Below are 23,011 nucleotides of genomic sequence, written 5' to 3'. Positions count from 1 at the left end.
AGAGCTCACCAGGATTGGCTCAGAGTCTCTCAGAGGTTGGCTAACCGGGGGAAGATGACGGCCTGGGTGTGCCTGGAAGATGGTGAATGGGCGGCGTTCCACTCGCCGTCTCTCACTCTGCCTAGCCAGGATGTGCCGATCAAGGCTGGACGCCAGCTCGATAACGCTGTTGAACGAGGTGAGCAGGTCATGTCACACCATCTCATCTTTCACATACTCGGCAAGCCCCAACAGAAAAGCATCACACTGGGCTGCCTCGTTCCGGGATGCCACGCCAAACACCATGCGGAGCTCGGCGGCGAAGGCGTGGAAGGAGGAGCAGGCTGGTGTGTGTCGCTCCCACTCAGCTGTCCCCCACAGTCGAGCGCAGCCCGTCAGTTGATTGATGGCGAATGCCACTCTGGCTTCCTCCGATGCAAAAGTGTGGGGCTGCAGAGCAAAGAGGATGGAGCAGTTGGTGATAAACGGGTTGCAGCCCTCTGTGTCCCCGGCGTAGCATTCGGGGACCCCCACTCGAGGCTCTGGAACGGGACCGGGGGGAACCAGTGCTGGTGGCGGCAGAAGCAGAGGAGCAGGTCGAGCGATGGACTGAGCGAGAGCTGTGGTGAGCTGCTGCACCTGGGAGGTAAGCGTAGCTATCGCCTGTTCCTGACGAGCTGCTGCTTGTCTGACATCTGTCGAGATGGAAGCGAGAACAGCCTCGTGGTGCTGGAGCTGGGCCTCCACCTGCCTTAGGTGGGTCATCGGCTCGGGGACGTGTGCTGGGTCCATGTCTAGCCAGATTGTACTGTAAAGAGTCAGGGGCCCAAATGCAGTACGTGGAGGCAGGCAGACAGTTGGTAATGACGTTTATTTAACCCAATGTTCAGCGACAGTCTTTTACAAGGGAGACGACAGGTCCAGTGCAGAGCTGTTCCGCCACAGGAACAAGCAGGCAGAAGTCAGGAAGGGAGCAGGCAGAATTGTTTGCACGCATTGTAAATTCCAATCTGAACTAATTCTTTCGGAATGAAGACATTTAAAGATAGCTACTGATGAAATTTTTTTTCAGTTTTATATCTTTTTAATAAAATTACAAATAGTCCTATTAAACTGATCAGCTTTTTGTAATAAAACAAAACTTGCTCATCCCCACTATAAAGCTGAATATATTCACTCAATGTTTCTTCTATCCAGCCAGAGGAACCTGTCGAGCCACAGAAGAGTATGTTGCTGATGTCCCTGATGAGTTGAGCATTGCACCTGGTGATCGCATCATCATTGTGGGACTGCTGGTGTCTTGTTTTGACTGGTTCACAGGGAAAAAAGAGGCCACAGGAGAAGTGGGTCTGGTTAAGACAAGCCTAGTGAAACCGTCCACTGACATTAATAAGTAAGTGCATTATACAGTATACACAATATTTATAATGTTAAAATCTACAGAATGATCCCATCACCATAATTTTCTCTTCCACTGTTGCAGCTCAACAGATGTGTTTTTGGAAGAAGAGGAAGGGTTGTTCCTCAGTTTGCAAGAGGACAAATTAATAAATGATGCAATTGCCTTATTCAAGAAGACATCTTGTAACTATAAACTGGGTAAGAAAGACAGCTATGTTGCAATGTTCATGTCACGTAAAACCAAAAATGTTGCTGAAAAAAGAATAACAAACATGTCCACTTAAATAGCTATTATACTTAAAGTCACAGGACCAACTGAGGAGTTGCTTTATGTTAGTTTACCTCAATTGACACTAGGGGTGGGCGATATGACGATATTAGAATGTGAAGGAGTAAAACTTGCTGACGATTTCCCAAAGCAGAGAGATATTACTATTGTTCTAAAGGGTACATTCGATCTATTGCTGTTCCATGCTCTTACACAGACACATCAGTTTTTTCCTAAGCAAAATCACGCTATTTGCTCCATGCCCACCCTAGAGAAACAGCGATTGACCAATAATTGCGAACTATGGACAGTGTCATGGAATTCTGTTAGATTGTAGCAAGAAGCTATGGCTGAAAATGAAAACATTTCCTAAAAAGACTGGTTCCTAAAAAAAAACTCCACCTCTGTTATGTTGAATATAGTTTGACAGATGTCTGCCGAATCCTGCCGAGATCTGTGTCTGTCTCTATCTGTGCTAACACCCACTGCCTGTTCAGTGGCAGTAGCCTCACACAGAGGCACAGTTGATAAAGTTAAGTTCAGAGGTCATGGTCATGTTTCACTAATGCTGATAATAATCTTTGAAGTGCAACAAGACCTTAGCTTGTGTTAGCGTTCCTGCTCAGCTTGTAGACCGTGGTCAGAAGTCACAGGTTGATATTACCGCAGCTCTCTCATAACTTGAAAATGTGTTTTTTACCTTTTAAATTAAAATTAAATTATTTAGTTGAGCAAAACAGTCTGAGACTGAGTGTAATTCAAGTTTTCCTCATACTTGGCACCATTGCACAGATTGATTACATTTGATTAAAATCTGTTCAGAAATGTTATTTGACCTAATTTTCCAATATGTAGACTATTGGAGCTGTGAATCCAACAGTCAACCTTCCAGTTGAAAGACAATGCATCCACCATCAGCCCATATGCACGCTAAAATTGCCCTCATTGCGGATTATTTGTCATACATTATAGTTTCTATAGCTGCACCACTTAGTTGGGCACCACTGAATAACTACACGTCTGCTGTGCTGTATAGACGTGTCTGAGGGATGACTGGCTGATTTAGCTCTACAAGACCACAGAAACCTATGGAACAACAATCTTGAAAAGGAAAACACTCACACACAGGGGTAACATGTAAACGCCATATAGAAAGGCCCTTGGTCGGACCAGGTTGCAAACCCAGGTCTTTTTGCCATAAGGCAAGAGTGCTAGCCACAATCCCGCACCAGTAACCAGAACAAATTCCTAGTATTGTGTAAACTTTACCTGGCAATGAACCAGATTCTGATTCTGCTGTAGCCCTAATTTAATGGAGCTTTAACTATTCATTGTTGTTGTTGGCTGTTATCTCATACCTTTTCTTCTTCAATCTCAGATATCATCAGTCACCAAGACTTTGAACAGAAAGCATCATGTAAGTATTTTTATCCAAATGTCACAAAAAGCCTTGTTTATTTTGTGTGTCCTCTTAATTTTAGTGCAATTTCATTCAATTTTTCTTTTGCAGTCAGCTCTTCAAGTGAAGATTATACTCAGCAGACAGACCTAAAACAAAATATTCACCGGATTCTTGATCAAAGAAAAGACTCATCATCGGATTTCATGAATGAAACCATGAATGGAAATCTTGAGGAGTTAGTCCTGCCCACACAGGCAAAAGACACACTCCCTCCATGTTTCACTGTTCATCCAACTGTAGAGGGAAACAAGAACAACACTGAGAACTTCATTCCTCTCTTCAATTTTTTGGAGGGACAAGACAGCAAAGTGGAGTTTGGTGTGTTGTATGGACAGAGTTCAGACGTCCTCACTTCCTCTACTTTTTGTGGTCACTCCGACGAGGAAGAGCTGATTGCCTTTCTGGGTGTTGCCAGGGAAACAGCTAGGAAGAAGCAACTGTTTTGGTCACGGACTCGTTTGTGCTTCCTGTTGGGAAAACTCTGTGCTGGCAGGTCAAAGTTCAGCCAGGCTAGGGTTTACTTTGAGGAGGCACTCAGTGTTCCACAAGAATGCTTTAGGGACTTCAAGCTGTTGGCCAGCATCTACTCCAACCTAGCTGCCATATATCTTTTGCAAAAAAATACCCAAAGTTTCTGTACTGTGATGGAGCGGTTTGGTGCCTTGCTATTAGGAATCCCAGAGTGCCTAGAAATATTAGAGGATGATTTAGTTCTTAAATACATTCTCAAGAAAGCAGTGCTGTCTCATAACAACACAGCTGAGGCCCGGGCTTCATATCTATTAGCAAAGCACCACTGGACATGTGCTGAGAAGGTGAATGCCGTTCCATACATTGAGAGAGTACTTGTTCTTGCTGCTGAAGCCCAAAAAACATGGAGGTTCTCTCCCAGCCATGGATACTTGACCTTGGCACAGCTTTACAGGGAACTCTGCCTTCCCTACCTCAGTGTCAGTTCAGCAAGGACAGCCTCTCTACAGCCATCTGCCAAACTGAGTGACTGTCTCAACAGTATGCTCCTCATCCTGGACAATTTCAACAAACCGTATGGGATCACACAACAGAAAGCCTCAATCCCACCTCAAGTGGCGCCATTTTTACACCAAGCTCTCTCTTTTACCACCATGGTCCAAGAAGGAGGAAGCCAGTACGATGTTCTGAGACATCAATTTACAGTTTGTCTCTGCCAACTCCTTTACAAGCACAAAATGGTTGAACCAGCCATCCACCAAATGCATAACCTCATCAACAACAGTCCACCATCACAGCAAGCCCCCATCTCTGTACCAGAAAGAAACAATGCCCTCATCTGGCTGGCATGGCTTCATATTGACAACAAGCAGCCCAGTGTTGCGTTAGAGATATTAGACATAGTCCTGTCTTCCATGCCAGAACACTGCACGACCCCTCAAGAAGGTCAGTTTACATGGTTACATGTGATTGTCAATTAAAATGTTTGATTAATATTATTCAGCTGTCAGATATAAACCAGCCATCCATATTTTCTAGCACAAGTTCCCATATATTGTTTTCAGAGTTATAGCAAGCTCGTTGTTCACAGTTTTAAGTTGGTAAGATATTTGATTACAACAGAAATTTTCTAGTTGTTTAAGGGGTGTTTTAACAACACATGCTTTAATGAAATGTGCATGTGCACAAAATGCATCCTGTTTTCCCCCCCCCCTTTTTTCTGAGCATTGTGCACATTATGTTCAGGTCTGATAACATATAGATTCCGTACAGGTTTATGAAGCAGCAACATAGACCTGTTGTACCTTTGCCTTTATCTTTTAGAAAACAAATTAACATTTTAGAAAACAAATGTACACTTTGCAAAACAAATTGACATTTTAGAAAACAAATGTAACTTTTAGAAAACAAATTTAACTTTTAGAAAACAAATTGACTTTTTAGAAAACAAATTTAACATTTAGGAAACAAATTGACATTTTAGAAAACAAATTGACATTTTAGAAAACAAGTTTACACTTTGCAAAACAAATTGACATTTCAGAAAACAAATTTAACTTTTAGAAAACAAATTGACTTTTTAGAAAACAAATTTAACATTTAGAAAACAAATTTACATTTTAGAAAACAAATTTACACGTTACAAAACAAATTTGCAAATCCCATAATTATGTTTCAATTTTTCTAAATTTGTTTCCTAAAATCTAAATTTGTCTCAGCACTTGTAGAAGTGTAGCATATTGTAAATGTGTTTGTGAAATGTAATTTCAGGGAGAAACTGTGATTCTGAGTATGTATGGTCTAAGTTTCAGCTGCTCTAAGTTTGGTGTCAATATAAATATTTATTAGTTTTTAATTTCCTAATGTAATTGCACCGCTCTAATATTGATATATGCTTGTAAGGTGAAAATGTGTTTAATTGCACTTGAAGGTGTGGTCCTTAACATGCGCGGTGTGGCACTTGGATGTATGGGCAATTTCCAGAGAGCAGTCGAGAGCTACCAGGCTGCTGTTGAAATCTGTGAAGAGTATGAGGACCTGCCAAAGTGGGCTGTAGCTCAGGCTAACCTCGGTGAGGTTGTATAGATATAATGACAGACGGTTCTTCTAATGGTCTTCAGCTGTGTGAGATGACATTGTTCTTCATCCTCATTAAGGGCTGTTGTGTCTGAAAGCTGGAGCTAAAGCACTGGCAGAAAGGTACCTGACTGAGGCCGTGCAGCTCTTCTCAGAGCTGGATGAAGAAGGTCATGAGGCAAACTTCATCACTGTGCTGCTTGAGCTGGGACAGCACTATGTGAAGCAGCAGCAGCTGGACTATGGGAAAGGATGTTATGAGTGGGCTCTGTTGCTGGCAATCAATGCCAACATTCTAGACTGTAAGTGAGTGAGTTACCATGTCCTTTACAAAGGTTATACTTTTCATTCTGGCCTCTTTTTTCATTTGTGCTCCTTTAAATGACAGGCCAACTCTCTGCAACCAGAAGTATGTGCCATCTGTATGAATGTGAGATCCCAGACCAGGTTCAGTGTATCATCTACAGGGAACACCAGGTCCAGTTATTGAAATGCACAGGAGACAGAGGACAGGAAGGAGAAGCACTGGAGGCCATTAGTCAGCTCTACCTCACTCTGGGAACAGCAAGGTATGTATGTGTGTGTGTCAGAGCCTATTGCTCTAGGACAGCAAGGGAAGCTCTGCTTCCTCTAAATTGTCATAAAATAAATGGTAAAATATGAACTGTGAACTGTATTTACATTTCATTACTAAAAGTGTGCTAAAATGCATATTCAGAATCAGCTGTTTATCAAAGATCTTTTATCACAAAGCGGAGGGCAGAATTTATGTATAAATAACTGGGCCTGAAATGAGCTTCCCCTGTTATGCCACTACTACTAACCACCACTGGTGTGTGTGTGTGTGTGTGTTCCACTTTAATTTGTAGTTTAAAAAAACCCTGAAATACAATTTGTATTTCAGGGTTTTTTGAATACTTGAGTCTGTAATTTGTTATAGAGACACTATTTATCTTATTTGTTGAAGTCCTCCTAATGTCCTTATAGCTATTTATGAATAAAGTTGCTTTAAACCTCACAATAAACATGACCTATCATTTAATTCAGACCTGTGCAGTTTATTGTGATGATGTTACGTTTTGTTATAGATCTGATTCAGACGTAATGTATTCAGGGCGAAGCTTTGTCAGGAGAGCAGACAGGAGTAAGATGCATCAGGTGTATCAGTTGCAGTGTAGCCTCCAATGTAATCTTTTCTAGACCCCTACTACACCATATTGTTTTCTTTTTTTCATCAATTGATGGCCATCTTGATGTGAAGAGAATCATAACGACTTCCGGGTTGCTGCTCGTGCAGTCGACCTGTTAGCTCCTAGAGTGGTTTTGTATATTTTGTATATGTTCTTGAGTTTTTTTGTAGTCTGCAAATGTATAATTACTAGACATTAACTAATTGTTTTATCGGCATCTAGTCACTTTTTTGTGCTTTATTTAAATTTACTCTCATTTATAACTTATCAGAAGTTAGTTGACTTGTTTCATGTGCCTTGAATTCATCCCTTTTTTTATTATTAAAAATTAACATTGAAATAGTATATTTTATCTCATATTTATGTTTGAGATTATATATGAGATGATATTTTATCTCTAATATTTTATCTCATATTTGCCAGTAAACCCTCCTGATGTTAAACACTGGACCTATATTTTAAGTGAACAGCAACATGGCACATAAACGTTTTTTATTGGTTTTTGTTTTGTTTTGTTCAGGGCATACCGCACAGCTCTTGACTATACTAAGAGCAGTCTAGGTGTCTTCATCGACCTGGGCCACAGAGAGAAGGAGGCATATGGTTGGCTGCAAGCTGGGAAGATTTATCACCTGCTGGGCCAAAATGAACTGGTGGACCTTTATGTTCAGGTCTGATAACAACTGTGTAGACAGCATATTTCTTAATGCTATGGCTTTTTACTCATCAGGTAAATTATGGAGTTTTCTAGTACTGTAAATTCTCCAATACTGAATGACAAATATGAATCTTAATAGACAACTGTTTTCATGGCCCAAGGCGTTAAGTTTTCATGTCATCTGCATCTATGAGTAACACTTTATTTTGATAGTTAATTATTGACATTTCAATTGATAAGTAACATACAATTAACTCATTGTCAGTAAGTTGTGCTTCAAGTGTTTCTAACACTAACCCTGTAAGTACCTGTTGACTAGAAATACTATTTTTGCAGTGTTATTACCCATCATTTAACCACTTCTCTGTAGAGTCAGCATCTTAGACAGATCATTGGATGTTTTGGATCTTTCAACATCAGACGCTCTCACTCAGGTAACCCTGACTTGTGTCTGATCAACCCTGGCTTGTCTCCATGGTGTTCTTTATGGCTTTCCTCTTTGCTCCTGTGATGACTAGCATGGTATAAACTTTGCAGCGGCCAGCACTTCAATAGGTTCGCAGCATTCCTTCCAGCCTCTTCATTGGCATTGCTCCACCAGCTCCTGGTACTTAGCCCGATTTCGCTCGTTTGCCTCCTCAATGCAGTCCTCCCATGGAACTGTCAGTTCTATCAATAGCACTTGCCTTGCAGAGACAGTGGAAAGCACAATGTCTGGCCTCAAAGTTGTTGTTATGAAGTGGTCCGGGAACTTCAGTTGCTTGCCCAAGTCTACTCTCAGCTCCCAGTCCGAAGCTTTGGTCAGTCGGCTGGCCGCTGGTTTGAGTTGTGGTTGATGCTGCTGTCCAGCCTTGACAAAGGTCATTTGCCAAAGATTTCTCTTGCCTCGCTGGTGCTTGTTGGTGTAGATATAGGGTGGTTCCAGCCGCTGCCTTCAACACTTGGTCATGCCGCCAGTGATAGTAGCATGACCCCAGTGCTTTTGGGCAGCTCATGAGGATGTGCTCTTGACCGGTTTCTTGATGATAGATGGGATTACCTCGCCAGTCACCTTTCCCTTCTTCAGCACCATGGCCCTGGATTAGCTGCTTTGAAGCTCATTCTTGCCCAGGAAATGAGCTTTTCCAGGCCCTGGAGTATCCACCTCCCGCCTTGACTAGAGTTGTTCCAATTCTGATACCGGTATCGGAAATGCCTCCGATACTGCAGAAAATGTGGGCATCGGTATCGGCGAGTACTGGAGTCCATGCACTGATCCGATACCACGTAATTAATTAGAGCTCCATTAGCTCTGATCCGTTTATTAAACAAAAAGAGCAGTGCGACAACTAACCAGCGTACCTGTGTCCTGCATATGTATGCCTCCGTTTTTAGCGTTTAGCGTTACTTCAGAGACTCATTTTAACAATCTGGAGTCATGTAAAAATTATGTCACGCGCTTCCTTTCCCAGTCAGTCGTCATGGAAACATGAAGCTCTGCCAGTGCTGCGTTGTTTGGACCAGAGTCAAAACAAACGTACAAGCTGAAAAACGAAATAACATATCACTGGTAAAAATAAATGGTTTCCATTTGCTGTATTCGTTCATGTTTTACAGAGGGTTTAACCTGAGCCAAACCTTACCACCAATGATTTATTTGTTTATTTATTTAGATTTAAATCTCTCATCATCTTAGTGTAGTTTACACAATACACATAACCGAAATGTTTCAGCATCAGGTAGCATCAGAGATGCAGTCTAGCTCTAGACAGTCAATCAGACTCCATGTATGTCAGCTGTTGTTTGGTTACATATGCTTCCACTGCCGTCTCCACACGGTGTCTACAGATTTCTGTCTCTGACTTTTGTCATACTTTCCTCCTGGGTCCTTCTGTATCGATTAATGGTCATCTCTACATACTTTATTTTTAAATACACTCTGTTTTGCTGATTTTTTCATCTCCTCATCCAGATTATTCCACTGTCTGACACCCGTGACTGATACGGTAAAGGATTTGATGATGATAATCATATCACAGTCATTCAGGTGTAGTATGATATATATTTTTTTATAACACACTGGTGTCGGTATTGGTACTCTGTATTGGCCGATACCCACAGCACAAGTATCGGAATCGGTATCGGGAGGGAAAAAATGGTATTGTAACATCTCTAGCCTTGACTACCATGTTCATGGCAAGGGTCTGAGTCTGAGCCTGAAGTTCCCATAGTAATTCAGGATGAGGTCCTTGATCTTCCTGGGTACATGGTGTCGGTCCAGGATAGTCTCAACCAGCTTGTGGGCCATGGAGCCATATGTATTGGCAAGGTCGAGCCAAAGCACAACAAGGACTCCTTTCCCTTCACGTGCCTCCCTGATCAGCTGGGTCACTACTCCAGTGTGTTCTAGGCATCTTGGTACACCCGGGATAGCTCCTTTTTGGACTGATGTGTCAAAATAGGTGTACTGCAGGAAGAAGCCTGTTAACCTTCTGGATAGGATGCTGAAGAAGATCTTCCCCTCGACGCTGAGAAGCGAAATGGTAACTGCTCCAGCTTGGTGGAATTTTCTTCCTTGGGTATCCAGATCCCCTACACTCTAAAAAATAAAACATTGGGTCAACACAAAAACATGTGTTAACTTTTTCCACTAGAATTTTTAAGTTAAGCCAACTGCTGGCAGAATTACATTAATTCAAAGCAATATTTTGAGTATGGGGAAGTAGCTTTTTGGCCACAATAAAACACATTTCTAAGTAACATGAACTTAATAATTGTCAACATGAATGCAAGTATTTAAGTTGATCCAACGTAATATTTTAAGTATAGTGAATTAGCTTTTAGACCACAATAAAATGCATTTCTAAGTAACAAGAACTTAAAAATTGTCAATATGAACGCAAGTATTTAAGTTGATCCAACATAATGTTTTAAGTATAGTGAACTAGCTTTTAGACCACAATAAAATCCATTTCTAAGTAACATGGACTTAAAAATTGTCAACATGAATTATTTAAGTTAAGTGTTTCCCAGGAGGCCAAGTTGCTCAAAACTCCAACCTTGGATTGGATGGTTTTGTGACAATGCAGACAGAAATTCAGACATTAGTATTCAAATTAACTAGAAACATTTATTAAAATTCACAGTAGCACTAAATCCTTTAAAGTGCAAACAGCACCATGCACTCAGATGCTTTATGAGGAGGAACATTGTTATAAAACCAACTAAAACCCTGTGCATGAATCACCATCATTTGACTTGTACACATGAAAATTATACAAAAAAAAAGACAGATGGCTGTACATTAAAAGCACTAATTTCAACATTATCATCTCTGATCACATCAGACTGCTCAAACTCCTAACTCCAGCAAAAGGAGGCACTGCATATAAAGTTCAACAAAGACAAACACCCTCAGAGAACAGAGGTCATCCTTTTCTAAGCTGATACCTTCACTCAGTAGATATTCATCCAATCAAAGAAACAAAAGAACAAGGATGGATGTGTGTGTGTGCGCGCGCACGCACGCGTGAGATGTGAGCTTTTTCCTCACGCTAAAAAATACCATACTTGAGATTCATTACTTTAGAGCTGGCTTTTTGTCCATCAAGCTCAAGACATAGCTTCTGGAATGCCTCAAAGGTAAATTTCAACTGCTTGGGGTACCTTAGGTTAAGAGCATAGATTACTCCCATCAGCAAAGCACAGGATCTGGCGACATCAATCCCCTGCAGGATCTTGGTTCCCTCGACTACGATGGTTGCACACCCATCACCGATGATGGCAATCTTCATCACTTGCATCGCAAGGTCTGCGTCAAGCTCCTCTACATCCTTACAGAAGAAATTAAAAGGTGTTAGGATGTATAAAATACATGTCTCAAGCTCATCAGTGTGTCATGCATACGGGAATGCAGGTATGTACTTCAATGCCTAGCCCACAGGAAGCTGGTGCACAGGATTGAAACAGATATATCTCCACATGGAAAGGCTACAGAGAAAAAATTCAAAGCGTACTCAATTACTTACCCGGTACTGTTTGAAAAGGTCCTCCTCCTTCTCTCCAAGATAGACCATGAGGCAGCGAATGGCAATTTCTCTCTGCCTTTCAACTGTGTTGTCCTGATTCATGGAAAAAATAGATCAGGTGTTCAATAAAGTTAGATGCAAGAATTAACATGAAACAGTGAGGCAGAAACATACATTTAAAATAAAGGTCTATTCATAATAAAGTAAATCATTTTACCTCAAGAAGCATGTCCTTAATGTTCCTTATCTTCAGGCCTGCAGCTCCTCCTTTTGATTGGGTCAAGGCCATCAATTTCGGGGTGCACTGGTCAAGCTTGGCCAGAAAGGTCGATTGTAGGTTAACTGTTGTTATCCTCTTGAATTCTTCACTTATCTACAGGGCACACCAGTATGAAGGATGTGACACAAGTATAAATAAATGCAGAAAGTACATTTTGGAAATGAAAAAGGTTATTTCTGAATTTTTACATTTTTATAGCATTATTTATTTATTTTATAAATTATATCCACATTGTATCAATCCACAGTACAAAAATATTGGTTTAATAAACATTTTATAATCTCACCTGTGCTTCACTAAAAAGCGCAGGCCAGCGCTTCATGCATTCACTGATTGCAGGGGCCTCTTTCACTATTTCCTCCCGACGAAGGCTGAATGTCTTGGCCATTTTCTGAGCTACCACCTTGGAGTTGTCCCTTTTCATCATTTCACTTAGGAGCTCCACTCTCTCTTTTTCCAAACTTGCAGTAGTTTCACCTTGAGCATGAGGGGGTAGGTAGTTCACCTCCGCCTTCTTTGGTTTTTTCAGATTCTTTGCCGGATACTGGTCATGTGTTTGTTTTCTCTTGAGTGAGTTCACTTCAACTTCAGGGCAGCCGAGACCTCGTAGTTTGCTTCTGAAATTGTTCATCTTATATTTTAGGCGCTGCGCCCATCCATAGGACCCATTAAATGAGCCTGGTTCTTTGAGGCAGGGATGCTTTTGAGTGAGGGCCTCTGCAACCTCACTGATCTGCAGACTAGATGGATAAGCAGTGTACTCATAAATAGCCTCCGCTAGTTTTCCAAGGATGTCTGGGAGTAGCGGAATTAAATCTTTGGTAGTGAGAAGAGTCCCATATTTATTGAAGCGCTCATTTCCTGACTGAATTTGGATCTCTGTTAAGCCAGAAAAGCTGGGAATTGAAAACTGAGCGGGCCAGCGCTGGGAACGGTGGCCTGGACTATCTTCAGATGAGAGAATTAGTGTGTCATCGGTTGACACAGATGCGGTGTCGTCAACATCGGGCTCCTCACAAGGCTGATTATTCATGTTGGTCACATCAGTTAAGGTTAAAATGATTGGAGGCTCCTGGTTTGGGAGAAACACAACCTTGATTGTGTCCTTATCCTTGAGGTCAGTTGTAGATAAAAGGGTGAAAAACTCATCAAAATCCACATCTTTGTAGTGAAGACTGAAGTCTTTGGCAATGGAAAATGTATCACGAATGACTGAGTGAAGGTCATCCAATGTCTCAGGGATTCCAGATGGTAGTACAACTTTACGGACATCATGATCTGCAATGATCACTCGGAGTTGAGCCGGTTGTGGCATCTGGCACCTGTACACAAACTGTTTCACATGTTGCAGTTATTTTTAGTAACAAGTAAATGGTGAATAATGTTAAGTGCATATTATATTTTACCTCCAGGTATGGAAATCAGGAACACATCACTGTATATGCCAAGTCTGAACACTGCACTGTGGGAAGACTGCAATATGAGAGTTTGTATCATTTCATCTGATAATCTCCACAAAATATGGGCACCATCTATGGAACATAAATGCTGCGCTTAAGAGTCATAATGCTTGTTCCACCAAAGATGTAAGACATTTGTACACATTTTGCAAGGCCAATCCATATTGGATGTTTCTGTCTTACCCTGTACTTCTTCAAGGCTTTTTTCAGGAGGTTGATCACGTTTTAAATTGAACCCCTCGTTCAACGACAGCAGGCAGAAATGCCTGCACACACACAATAGTATTTTCAATTTGACTTGTGATTCTTCAATGCATTGACTTAAGTTACACCTATGTCATCACCACTAATTATAGATTGGCTCAGACTGCTCCTCACCTCAGGGGAAGGAGAAGGTGATATCTCGTTTGTCCTGAGAGGCTGACCACGTCTCAAATTGAACCCCTTGGTCCACGAAACCAGGATACCTGGAGTAGATGAAGAGTTTTTTGTCCTTGCAAGGCACACGGCAAAGTGACTGAAGACCTGAGTAGGGAGATAAATTAGGTAAAATTATTTGAAATTTGTAATGCCCAGTGGCAGGGTGGCCCACCAGAGGCCAAGTGTGTTTTTTGTGACAGGGGCCAATCTTAAAGCAAGCCATGTGATGCTGGTAAGTAAGATAAATTATAACAAGAACATTTCAGGGAGTATGGATATTTTAGTGCAAACAAAACAATTACACCTCATGAATTCACAATCTGTATTTTAAATAATACAAATTAAATTACTTGCTTTTATTAGGAATTATGTATATTTTTAAACAGCTTTCCAATCAGCATTTATCTTTTTACCACCCTTTTTAAATTGTAATACATTTATCTTTTAAACATACATGTAACACTCTTTTAATATATTTCCCTGTCAAAACATTTAAATGAACTATATTACCATTACTGTCATTTCTAATACAACAAAGGCATAATTTTAATAGAAATTAGACTGTGTACTTTAGGGCTGCAACTAATAATTGTTTTAATTATTAATTAATCTGTCGATTATTTCTTTAATTAATTGATAAATTGGATTAAAAAATCATTCATTTGCAACACTTACTCAAAACAGAACTGACAGTGCAAATTCACAGTGCAAAATCTTCAGAAAGTGCATAAATAGGTTGCTCCTTAAACATCCCTGAGCTGTTAAACTAATAATTAAAAAAAAACAATAACAATAGACTAACACAAAAACATACATATGAATGCTTTACATCTGCCAAATATATAGGTTTTTTTTTAATAAAGTGAACAAAGTCTCGTTTTTACTTATTTTACATATGGGCTTATAAACAATACACAATATACAGTATATGGAACACCATGTGCCTGGTATCATTTTTATTGAATTTTTTTGTAACGTTACATTATAATTATAAACATTAAAAACACACACTTTTGTGGTAAAATACGAGTAAAAGGTAAAAAATGGAACTCCAAAAAAATAAAACGGAAAAAAATCGAATCAACAAGCCAAAATGGTGGCCTAGCCTCTTAGAAAGCAGTGAGTATTACCGGAACTAGTTAGCCTAATGCTAACGGACTCCGGTAACGTCCAGCTAACGTAAGCTAGACATGATTAGACTATGATTCAGATGAGAAGAACTACGAAAGATAACTCGCACACACAACCTATTTGTGCACTAGTTTGTTAGTCAGCCAGTGAAAGTAAATGAGGTGTATACTTGTAGTTTATAAACGTAGCTAGCGTACATGCTAACCGGAGCAGTGGCTAATAGGTAATCCCATATTAAGTTAGCTTGCCAATACGTTTCCGTTGCTATCTGGCCACCTATTACTCCCGAGTTACTTCAAGAGAAAGGACTTAGGTTTCGGTATTCAGTTACAGCAGGCTATCACCAACAGAATGCAAATATGTTAATTAACATAAAATTACTTACCATTCACCACGACGCTTTGATGAGTTTCAGCTGTGGTCACTCGTCTCGCCTTGAACATGCCCGTGCGCGCATGCAGGAGAGGGAAACTGTGGGCCGTTACGCGTCATCAAATTGTATTTTACATTAACAGAACTTAAAATTAAATGACTTGTTGATTAATTTAAAATTTTAAACTCTGACAAGTCATGATAGTATATTGAACGAATATGCATAATTTGTGTGTCATCCAAACTCAATAAAATAATAATTAAAAGTAAAAAGTCTAACAGTATCTCAGAAGTTGATTTTTTACTTCACAACAATATATATATTTAAGTAATGACTAAAGGTCCCCTGACTTAGTTTTTAGAGTGTACGAGGGTTCTTAGGACCTCTGGGCAGCGCTTGTTCACCTTGTAGGGTACTCCACTTGGTCCTGGGGCTGATTTGGCTCTGGGGTGGTCTCATGGGCCAGGTGGGCTCATGGGTGTTGAAGTCGGTAATGGGAGCTGGAATGTCCAATAGGCCTCTGAGGGGTCCTAGCTCCTGTTCTCTATCAGGGTTGCTCAGGTTGTTGTGCGGGAAGTGGTTTACTTCTTCCTTAGAGCAGTCAAGACAGCCACTGCACTTCTGTCCCAGTAGCTGTCTTTTCTCTGCCCTTCGGTTCATGGTGAAGTTGGGTCTACTGGTCTTAGCCTCTTCCACACCGATGGGATGCTACCCCTTCTTGCCGCGGGCGCCGTCTTTCCGAGCTGTCAACTGTCTCTCCAGTAGATCCCAGTCTGTTCCTGGTTGGCTCCCAGCCTGTTCCTGGGTGTCACTGGCTGCGCCAGGTTTCCTTTAAAAATTAATAAAAGGAAAAATAAGAACAAACATGTACATCTATGTGCATAGCCTTTATACACAAGACTTTTACACATGTGGCACAAACATTTTTTATTTTCCTAATGACCTGCTGTTGTTCACACACCTAAAGAGCAAAGAAAATACTTTCTTCTAGATATTGAATTTCTGTTTCATTGTGTCTTTTGTCAGGTAGCTCAGGATGTCGCCCGAAAAACAGGAGATGTCGCTTTCATCCTGAAGTTTGTGGAAGCTGCAGGAGATATTTTCTTCAACAGCTGCCTGGACAGAGACAAGGCGATCACCTTCTACAGGGTCTGAATCAAGCCACTCATTAACATTTACAGTTTGAATCCATTTATTGCTACTGGTGGTTGTTATCAACCCAAGGCCTTGTAATATCATCTTCAGTGGACATCTTCCTATGCAGCTAAAGATTACCTGAAACCAAACAAAACCACAAGTCTCTAATAAATGTAACTACTAGATGTCCTTTAAGGCTGTGCATATAATGTGCTGCATGTTTGTGTGTGATCCACAGGACCTTGCTCTGCCCATGTCAATGAAGAGCAGCTGTCTTCAGACCAGGCTCAGATTGTGTAATAAGCTGACTGAGGTGATGTTCAGTCTCAAGTTGTACGGAGAAGCTGTTGAGTTTGGACATATGGCACTGGACATCAGCATCACTCAAGGTAAGAAAAATAAAAATCCACACAAAGAATATCACATTTACTGTATGTTTTTGGTATTTATAATATATATGTATATGTATATGTGTGTATATATTATATATATATATATATATATATATATATATATATATATACTGTATATATATATATATATATATATATATATATACATATATACACAAAATCTCAGGATAATATTCAATCTGGACAGTAGCATTTAGCATGTAGCATATGGCCAGCAATAGTAACATCATTTGATTTTATTCAGTAAGGACATTACAGTGAAGGGAATATGTTTTTTGAAGAGTAGTTGTATGAGCTACTGACACATAGTCAGCACTGACTTTTGTCCTATTTGAGTTTAATATTTTGTGCAAACACTGAGGAATAGCAACATTTGCTGGCTTATATAGGTCAGTATGTGTGTATTCAGCTCTTCCAGTGCAGACAATACTGCTGAATCATTTCCATTTTGTTGGTTAGTGGTGACGAGATTTTTAGTCTTCAAAAACTTTTTTTTATTATTTTAACAAATAAAAGTTCTAATTATTATAATATAAACACAAAGAATCAGCCCCTGATTGAATGGCAATCTACAGAGATTCTGAGACAAATATTAAGTCCTCTGGCCGTCCTCTAAGACAGTGTTTCCCAACCCTGGTCCTCAGGGAACACTGCCCTGCATGTTTTAGATGTTGCCCTGCTCCAACATACCTTATTCAGATGGTCAGCTCGTCAACAAGCATCTTAATCAGGTGTGATGGAGCAGGGTAACATCTAAAACATGCAGGGCATTGTTCCCTGAGGACCAGGGTTGGGAAATCCTGCTCTAAGAAACATTAACATCAGAATTAAATGTGATTTTATTCTGGCTGGAAATGGAGGTTGTTGGTGGTTCTATCCCCAGCTCCTCTACTCTGTGTAGTGAATATTCTTGAAGAAGAGGATAATTAAAGTAATTAAGTGTTTATGTAATTATGTGATGTGAGCTGTTTTCATAGAGAAAAATGCAGGCAAATACAATCATTAGTCCATTTAGAAGTACATTTTAACATAAGATTAGCGCACATTCTTTCCTCATCTTCCCTTTCACAAACAATATCATGAAACATTTCCTGGTGCAGACCATGATGTTCTTTACTTTCGTAACACATTGTCAACCTATTGATACCTAACCTAAATTGATAAATAAATCAATGCATTAAAAAGAAATAGAAGATTTCCGACACATTTACATGCTGAACTGTCTTTGGTGAAGACATTTTAACCTACATTGCTTGTGGGGTGGGTGGTAGGTTAGATTCCTTGCTCCGCTTATATTATGAACTGCCTTCTTTTGCTTTTGTGTTTTGTCTTACATCCAGGTGATCATCTGAATGAACGAGTGGCCTACCACCGTCTGGCATCTCTGTACCACTGTCTAGAGCAGTATGAACTCGCTGAACACTTCTACTTAAAGACCCTGAGCCACTGTCCAACACCTCTGCAGTTTGATGAGGAAACACTCTACTATGTCAGAGTCTACCAAGCCCTAGGGGACATCATATTCTATGACCTGAAGGTAAGGGACTACTTCATAAAATGATTTCCTGGTCGTATAAATTCAGTTCAGTTTGTAGCCACATATAAATGGCTCACCTAATAAAACTTCTCATTTGTCGAAGTTGAATGTTTTTGCCATGTTTCTGAGTGGAAATGAAGGTTTGTGTTGCTCGATAAACTGCTCACTTCTTGCACCAATAACAATGCAGAAAATCAGCTGATGTGATGGTTGGTTGCAGCAGCAGGAACTGACAGACAGGGAGACTAATAACAGGAAGGGTAAGAGGGGATGGGTAAAAAACAACAGAAGAAGACAATACTAGGATCCTTGCACTTTGGAATTCTGTATTCTGATTTACACATGCGACACAAACCAGCAGCTCCTGTGTTATAGATTTAAGCAGTGGTAAATTTTAAAACGATGTCACGATTTTCAAAATCCTTGATTTGATTTTAAGGTCACGATTTGATTCAATACTTGATTTCTCTCATTTAGCGCAGATGGGTCTGCCATTTTTTTTTTATTATTATTTTTAGTCCAGGATCATTGGTTTTATGTCATGATAACTGATTTAACTTTTTAATTCCCATTTTGATTGTCTGCATGGTGTCATGACTTATATCCTGTCCATCATTTGTTTGCAATGTATCACACTAAGGCCTTATTGTCAAATTTCAACAACTTATTAGCAATATGAATGTAACAATAACTAATCAATTGTAAACTAACTGTAAAAAGAAGAGAAGTCATAGTCATGTAGCTCTGTGTTGCACTGAAAATCCAGCGATCTCTTGTTAAGGCCACTAAATCTGATTAGACCTCCAATAACAATATCATACATGGAAGACAACACCTTTGTAGTAAAATACAACCTGCTTGGCATTTGGTAGAATGGTTCCAGTACACTAACTAATTAAATGCTTAAATCCAGGCTTTCACCACTGAATAAGGTTGCATGTCTGATGCTACAACATGCCTATAGCACTAGTTATCACTTCAGTGTGAGTTGAATTTTAGGATTTTTAGGTTTGATTTCACATGACTCCCAGACTTGCAGGGAGGGGAGATTGCAGCCAATCACCTTCTCGGTGGAGTGGATGATGCGCTGCAACCTGCTTATATTCTTAGCAGTAGCAGTAGCAGCAGAGTAGAGTTCTCACCGGGTTCTGTCAATTCAATTCAATTTTATTTGTATAGCGCCAAATCATAACATACATTATCTCAAGGCACTGTACATAGACAACATCAAGGAGAGCAGAGAACCCCAACAGTTCACACAATGAGCATCAGTGCAGAGAAAAAACTCCCGGGAAGAAATCTCTGACAGAACCAGGCTCAGAGATGTGCGGTCATCTGCCTTGACCGGTTACACCAAAACAATATAATTAACTGCTTTTTTAGATAAAGAGATAACATTTAATTAAAATTAATTCAAATTTGGCCTGGCCCTCAACAATATTTTTTGTTTTCTCATGTAGTTAACCAGCTCTAACTATAAGCTTTATCAAAAAGGAAAGTTTTAAGTCTAACTTTATATACAGAGAGAGGCTCCGCCTCCTGAACTGTCATTGGAAGCTGGTTCCACAGGAGAGGAGCCTGGTAACTGAAGACTCTGCCTCCCATTCTGCTCTTACAGACTCTGGGAACCACAAGTAAACCTGTATTTTGTGACCTAAGTGGTCTATTAGGGTGATAGAGTAAGACTAGGTCTTTCAGGTATGGAGGGGCCTGACCATTAAGTGCTTTGTACGTGAGGAGGAGGATTTTAAATTTAATTCTAAACTGTACGGGGAGCCAGTGTAGAGAAGCTAACACTGGAGTTATGTGGTCTCTCTTTCTTGTTCCTGTCAGAACTCGTGCTGCAGCATTTTGAATTAACTGAAGGATTCTAACAGACTTGTTAGAACATCCTGATAATAAGGAGTTACAGTAATCTAATCTAGATGTAACAAAAGCATGAACTAGTTTTTCAGCATCCTGTAAAGACAGAATGTTTCTAATTTTTATAATGTTCCGCAGGTGGAAGAAGGCTGTTCTGGAAATTAGTTTTATGTGTGAATCAAATGACATTTCCTGGTCAAAAGTAACTCCAATGTTCCTCACAGTGGAACTGGAAGCCATGGTGATGTCATCTAAAGTGACAATGTGATCAGCTGTGCTGTAGAGATCTTTGTTGCCGGACTTCCAGGCGGTGTTCCTCTCTTTTTGCAGCTGCTGGACCCTCCGTGTCATCCAGAGTTCTGGATGGGGTAGACCCAGATGTGTTTGCCGACTGTGACAGTGTCTATGCAGTTCTTAATGTAGCACAGAACACTATCTGTGAACACTTTCAGATCCTGATGTTCACAGACCCCCCAGTTGTTCCTTTCAGAGCAGTCCTGTGGCTGCTGGGAGGCACCCTCTAGCTATGTGGCAACAGTCTTTGTGATGGCGGGAGCAGTTTCCGTGAGGGGGGCATATGCGGAGATAAAAGTGGTCAGACTTGTAGCCCTGTTTGATGTTCGAGTATACCTTGTCCAAGGTTTTATCTCCCCTTGTCGCACACTTAATATGCTGGTGGAATGCTATGATAATTCATGGCGTCAGGATACGTGCCATGTGTATTGGCAGTGCTAGCATGCAAAAGTCCGATAGCTGAGCTGGAATTAGCATCCGGTGAAATGTAAACAGCCGTTATCAAGATCACAGTGAATTCCCTTGGGAGATAAATGGGCCTGCATTTAACAGTCAGATATTCTAAATATTCACATTTTAATAAAAAGGAAATTAATAAATTAAGTTAACATTTAAAATGTGAAAATAATAATAACAATAAATATATATGCATGTATTAAAAGTATTTTCATTTATCAATACTCTGTAGGTGGCGGTAATTAGGCTTAAGCACTTAGCGCCAATAGGAGATACGTGACGTGACCTAAAATTTGTTTTGTGAGGAAAAAGCCTGTATATATATCGGTATTGGTATTGGTTGTAGTGATTGGTTGGTAGTGACAAATAATGATGGAGAGGCTGTTCTGGAGTTCTGGAGAGGCTTTTTTACTGATACATCTGTCACATTTATATACCAATATCTTTTGGTTTCTTATCAAACAACATCAAACTCACCACACATGAACTGTCATGGTCAAGCGTGTTGGGAGCTTGTTGCATGTTAACTGGTGACTTGAAAACAAAGATTATTTTAAGATGCTGACAAATGACAGTAAGATGTTACCTTCCCATCTGGAAATTCATTTTAAAATGGGATTACAGTGGCACTGAAAAGCCAATAAAAGTTGCTTGTTGTTGGCTTTTGTATTATTTATTGAAATGTGTATGATCAACCTCATGTGTACTACATGATTAAATATTATTACATAAAACTTCAAAATATAGGGGTTAATAATTACATATTTAATAGTGTCCAAATGTTGGTGTCTCTGCAGGACCCATTTGATGCAGCAGGCTACTACCATCTGGCTCTTGCTGCAGCCATGGATCTGGGCAACAAACGCTCTCAGCTTCAGCTGTGCACACGCCTCGCCACCATCTACCACAATTTCCTCATAGACCGAGAGCTGTCCCTCTTCTTTTACCAGAAGGCCAGAGGATTTGCAGCAGAGCTGAATGTTAGAAGAATCGATATTTCACCAGATCAGCACTATAACAGCATGCCACAGTACAAGACCACCAGAGAAGACCACAAGAAGAACAAAACATTTTTGGGTTAAGTGTTTGGGGTTTTGGATCACACGGTGGGATAGTGGCTAGCATTGTTGCCTCACAGCATGAAGGTCACCATTTTTCACAAAAGCAACCATTCAATCAAGATTAGATTTTAATAGTTGACCAGATTGCACTATTAGTGTCCAGTGAAATCATTATTAAATCATCATGAATAATTGGTAAGTTTACACAAAGGCATTCAAAAGTAATAATTAAATAATAACTAATTATTGGTCCATCCATTAAGTATATTTCACTTGCAGTTGATCATGTTGTATATTCAAAATCTAGTGCTATGCTAAAATACATTTGCCTGCATTGTTTTTCCATCACCTGAAGACAAACACAAGTGTTAACTTGTTCCGTTATTCAACTTGTAAAATTCAAATTGATCAAGGATATGGAGAACCAAAACCAGACTCAAGTGAAATAGGTTTGGATATGTCAATATCTATATCAACAGTTTCAGAGTATGATTGACAGCATTAACTAGGATGTCCCTATAATCCCAGCCACATCTATCACACTGAGAAACTGCTGCCTCCAAAAATTTAAGCTCTACTGAGAATAAATTGTTGCATAATTTATTAATTTATTCTAAGTAGGGATGGCACGATACCACTTTTTTGTATCTGATACCAAACTATGACTCAGCTAAAATACTATTGCTGGTTTTTATTTACATTTTTACAGTCTGTGCATAGTGAAGCATGTAATACATAGGATTTTTGGATTGTATTGGAATTTACATCTTTATCTGTGTGATATCTGATCCAGTGATTTTGACCACTATTGGACCAATAGTCATACTGAGTTATCGTATCGGCTCATCAATTTTTAAGGTCTGTAATTTGTTTCAAATTAAAAATAATCTGTATGTTCTGTTGTTAATAAATAAAGTTGTCTTTAAAAAAAAGCTTTTACCACATCAGGTTTGCGTGGTGTTCATCTTCTTCTTCTTCTTTTCCTTTCGGCTGCTCCCTTCAGGGGTCGCCACAGCGAATCTACCTCCTCCATCTAACCCTGTTCTCTGTATCCCCCTCTCTCACACAAACTAA

General features: G+C 39.9%; 2 protein-coding genes across 5 annotated transcripts in view; one reads left to right on the top strand and one right to left on the bottom strand.

Moving 5' to 3' along the window:
- Positions 1-22,585, top strand: part of LOC122766849 (SH3 domain and tetratricopeptide repeat-containing protein 1) — a 35,306-nt gene extending 12,721 nt beyond the window's left edge. For both annotated transcript variants that reach the window (XM_044022048.1, XM_044022049.1), the window contains 12 exons: positions 1,177-1,372; positions 1,463-1,578; positions 3,027-3,065; positions 3,159-4,526; positions 5,512-5,652; positions 5,738-5,959; positions 6,046-6,226; positions 7,368-7,518; positions 16,203-16,325; positions 16,552-16,702; positions 18,067-18,263; positions 21,674-22,585. In XM_044022048.1, the coding sequence (XP_043877983.1) occupies positions 1,177-1,372; positions 1,463-1,578; positions 3,027-3,065; positions 3,159-4,526; positions 5,512-5,652; positions 5,738-5,959; positions 6,046-6,226; positions 7,368-7,518; positions 16,203-16,325; positions 16,552-16,702; positions 18,067-18,263; positions 21,674-21,958 (3,170 nt within the window). In that variant the 3' untranslated portion in view covers positions 21,959-22,585. The remainder of the gene's footprint in view (positions 1-1,176; positions 1,373-1,462; positions 1,579-3,026; positions 3,066-3,158; positions 4,527-5,511; positions 5,653-5,737; positions 5,960-6,045; positions 6,227-7,367; positions 7,519-16,202; positions 16,326-16,551; positions 16,703-18,066; positions 18,264-21,673) is intronic.
- On the bottom strand, positions 10,595-13,710 carry LOC122766850 (sterile alpha motif domain-containing protein 3-like). Of its 3 annotated transcripts, none has more exons than XM_044022050.1 (7): positions 13,631-13,710; positions 13,436-13,518; positions 13,199-13,265; positions 12,079-13,125; positions 11,730-11,885; positions 11,513-11,605; positions 10,595-11,317 (listed from the first exon to the last, which is right to left on the bottom strand). In XM_044022050.1, exons 4-7 carry the CDS (start codon positions 13,105-13,107, stop codon positions 11,039-11,041), a joined length of 1,557 nt encoding a protein of 518 aa, XP_043877985.1. In that variant the 5' UTR covers positions 13,108-13,125; positions 13,199-13,265; positions 13,436-13,518; positions 13,631-13,710; the 3' UTR covers positions 10,595-11,038. The 3 variants fall into 3 exon arrangements, with proteins under 3 accessions (XP_043877985.1, XP_043877987.1, XP_043877988.1); XM_044022052.1 differs by having other exon boundaries at positions 13,199-13,254; XM_044022053.1 differs by lacking the exon at positions 13,199-13,265.
- Positions 22,586-23,011: the final 426 nt, after the last annotated feature.

This window comes from Solea senegalensis, linkage group LG3 (genome assembly GCF_019176455.1).
Source record: "Solea senegalensis isolate Sse05_10M linkage group LG3, IFAPA_SoseM_1, whole genome shotgun sequence".
Lineage (NCBI taxonomy): Eukaryota > Metazoa > Chordata > Actinopteri > Pleuronectiformes > Soleidae > Solea > Solea senegalensis.
This window is presented reverse-complemented; position numbering and strand designations above follow the sequence as displayed.

What these genes read in the sequence shown, in the direction of transcription:
- LOC122766850 (XM_044022050.1), bottom strand. Translation starts at nt 13,107, where the DNA reads ATGCCACAACCGGCTCAACTCCGAGTGATCATTGCAGATCATGATGTC. An exon ending in CGCTTTTTAGTGAAGCACAG is followed by an intron (nt 11,886 to 12,078) that starts GTGAGATTATAA and finishes TGTGCCCTGTAG; the next exon opens with ATAAGTGAAGAATTCAAGAG. An exon ending in TTAAGGACATGCTTCTTGAG is followed by an intron (nt 11,606 to 11,729) that starts GTAAAATGATTT and finishes TCCATGAATCAG; the next exon opens with GACAACACAGTTGAAAGGCA.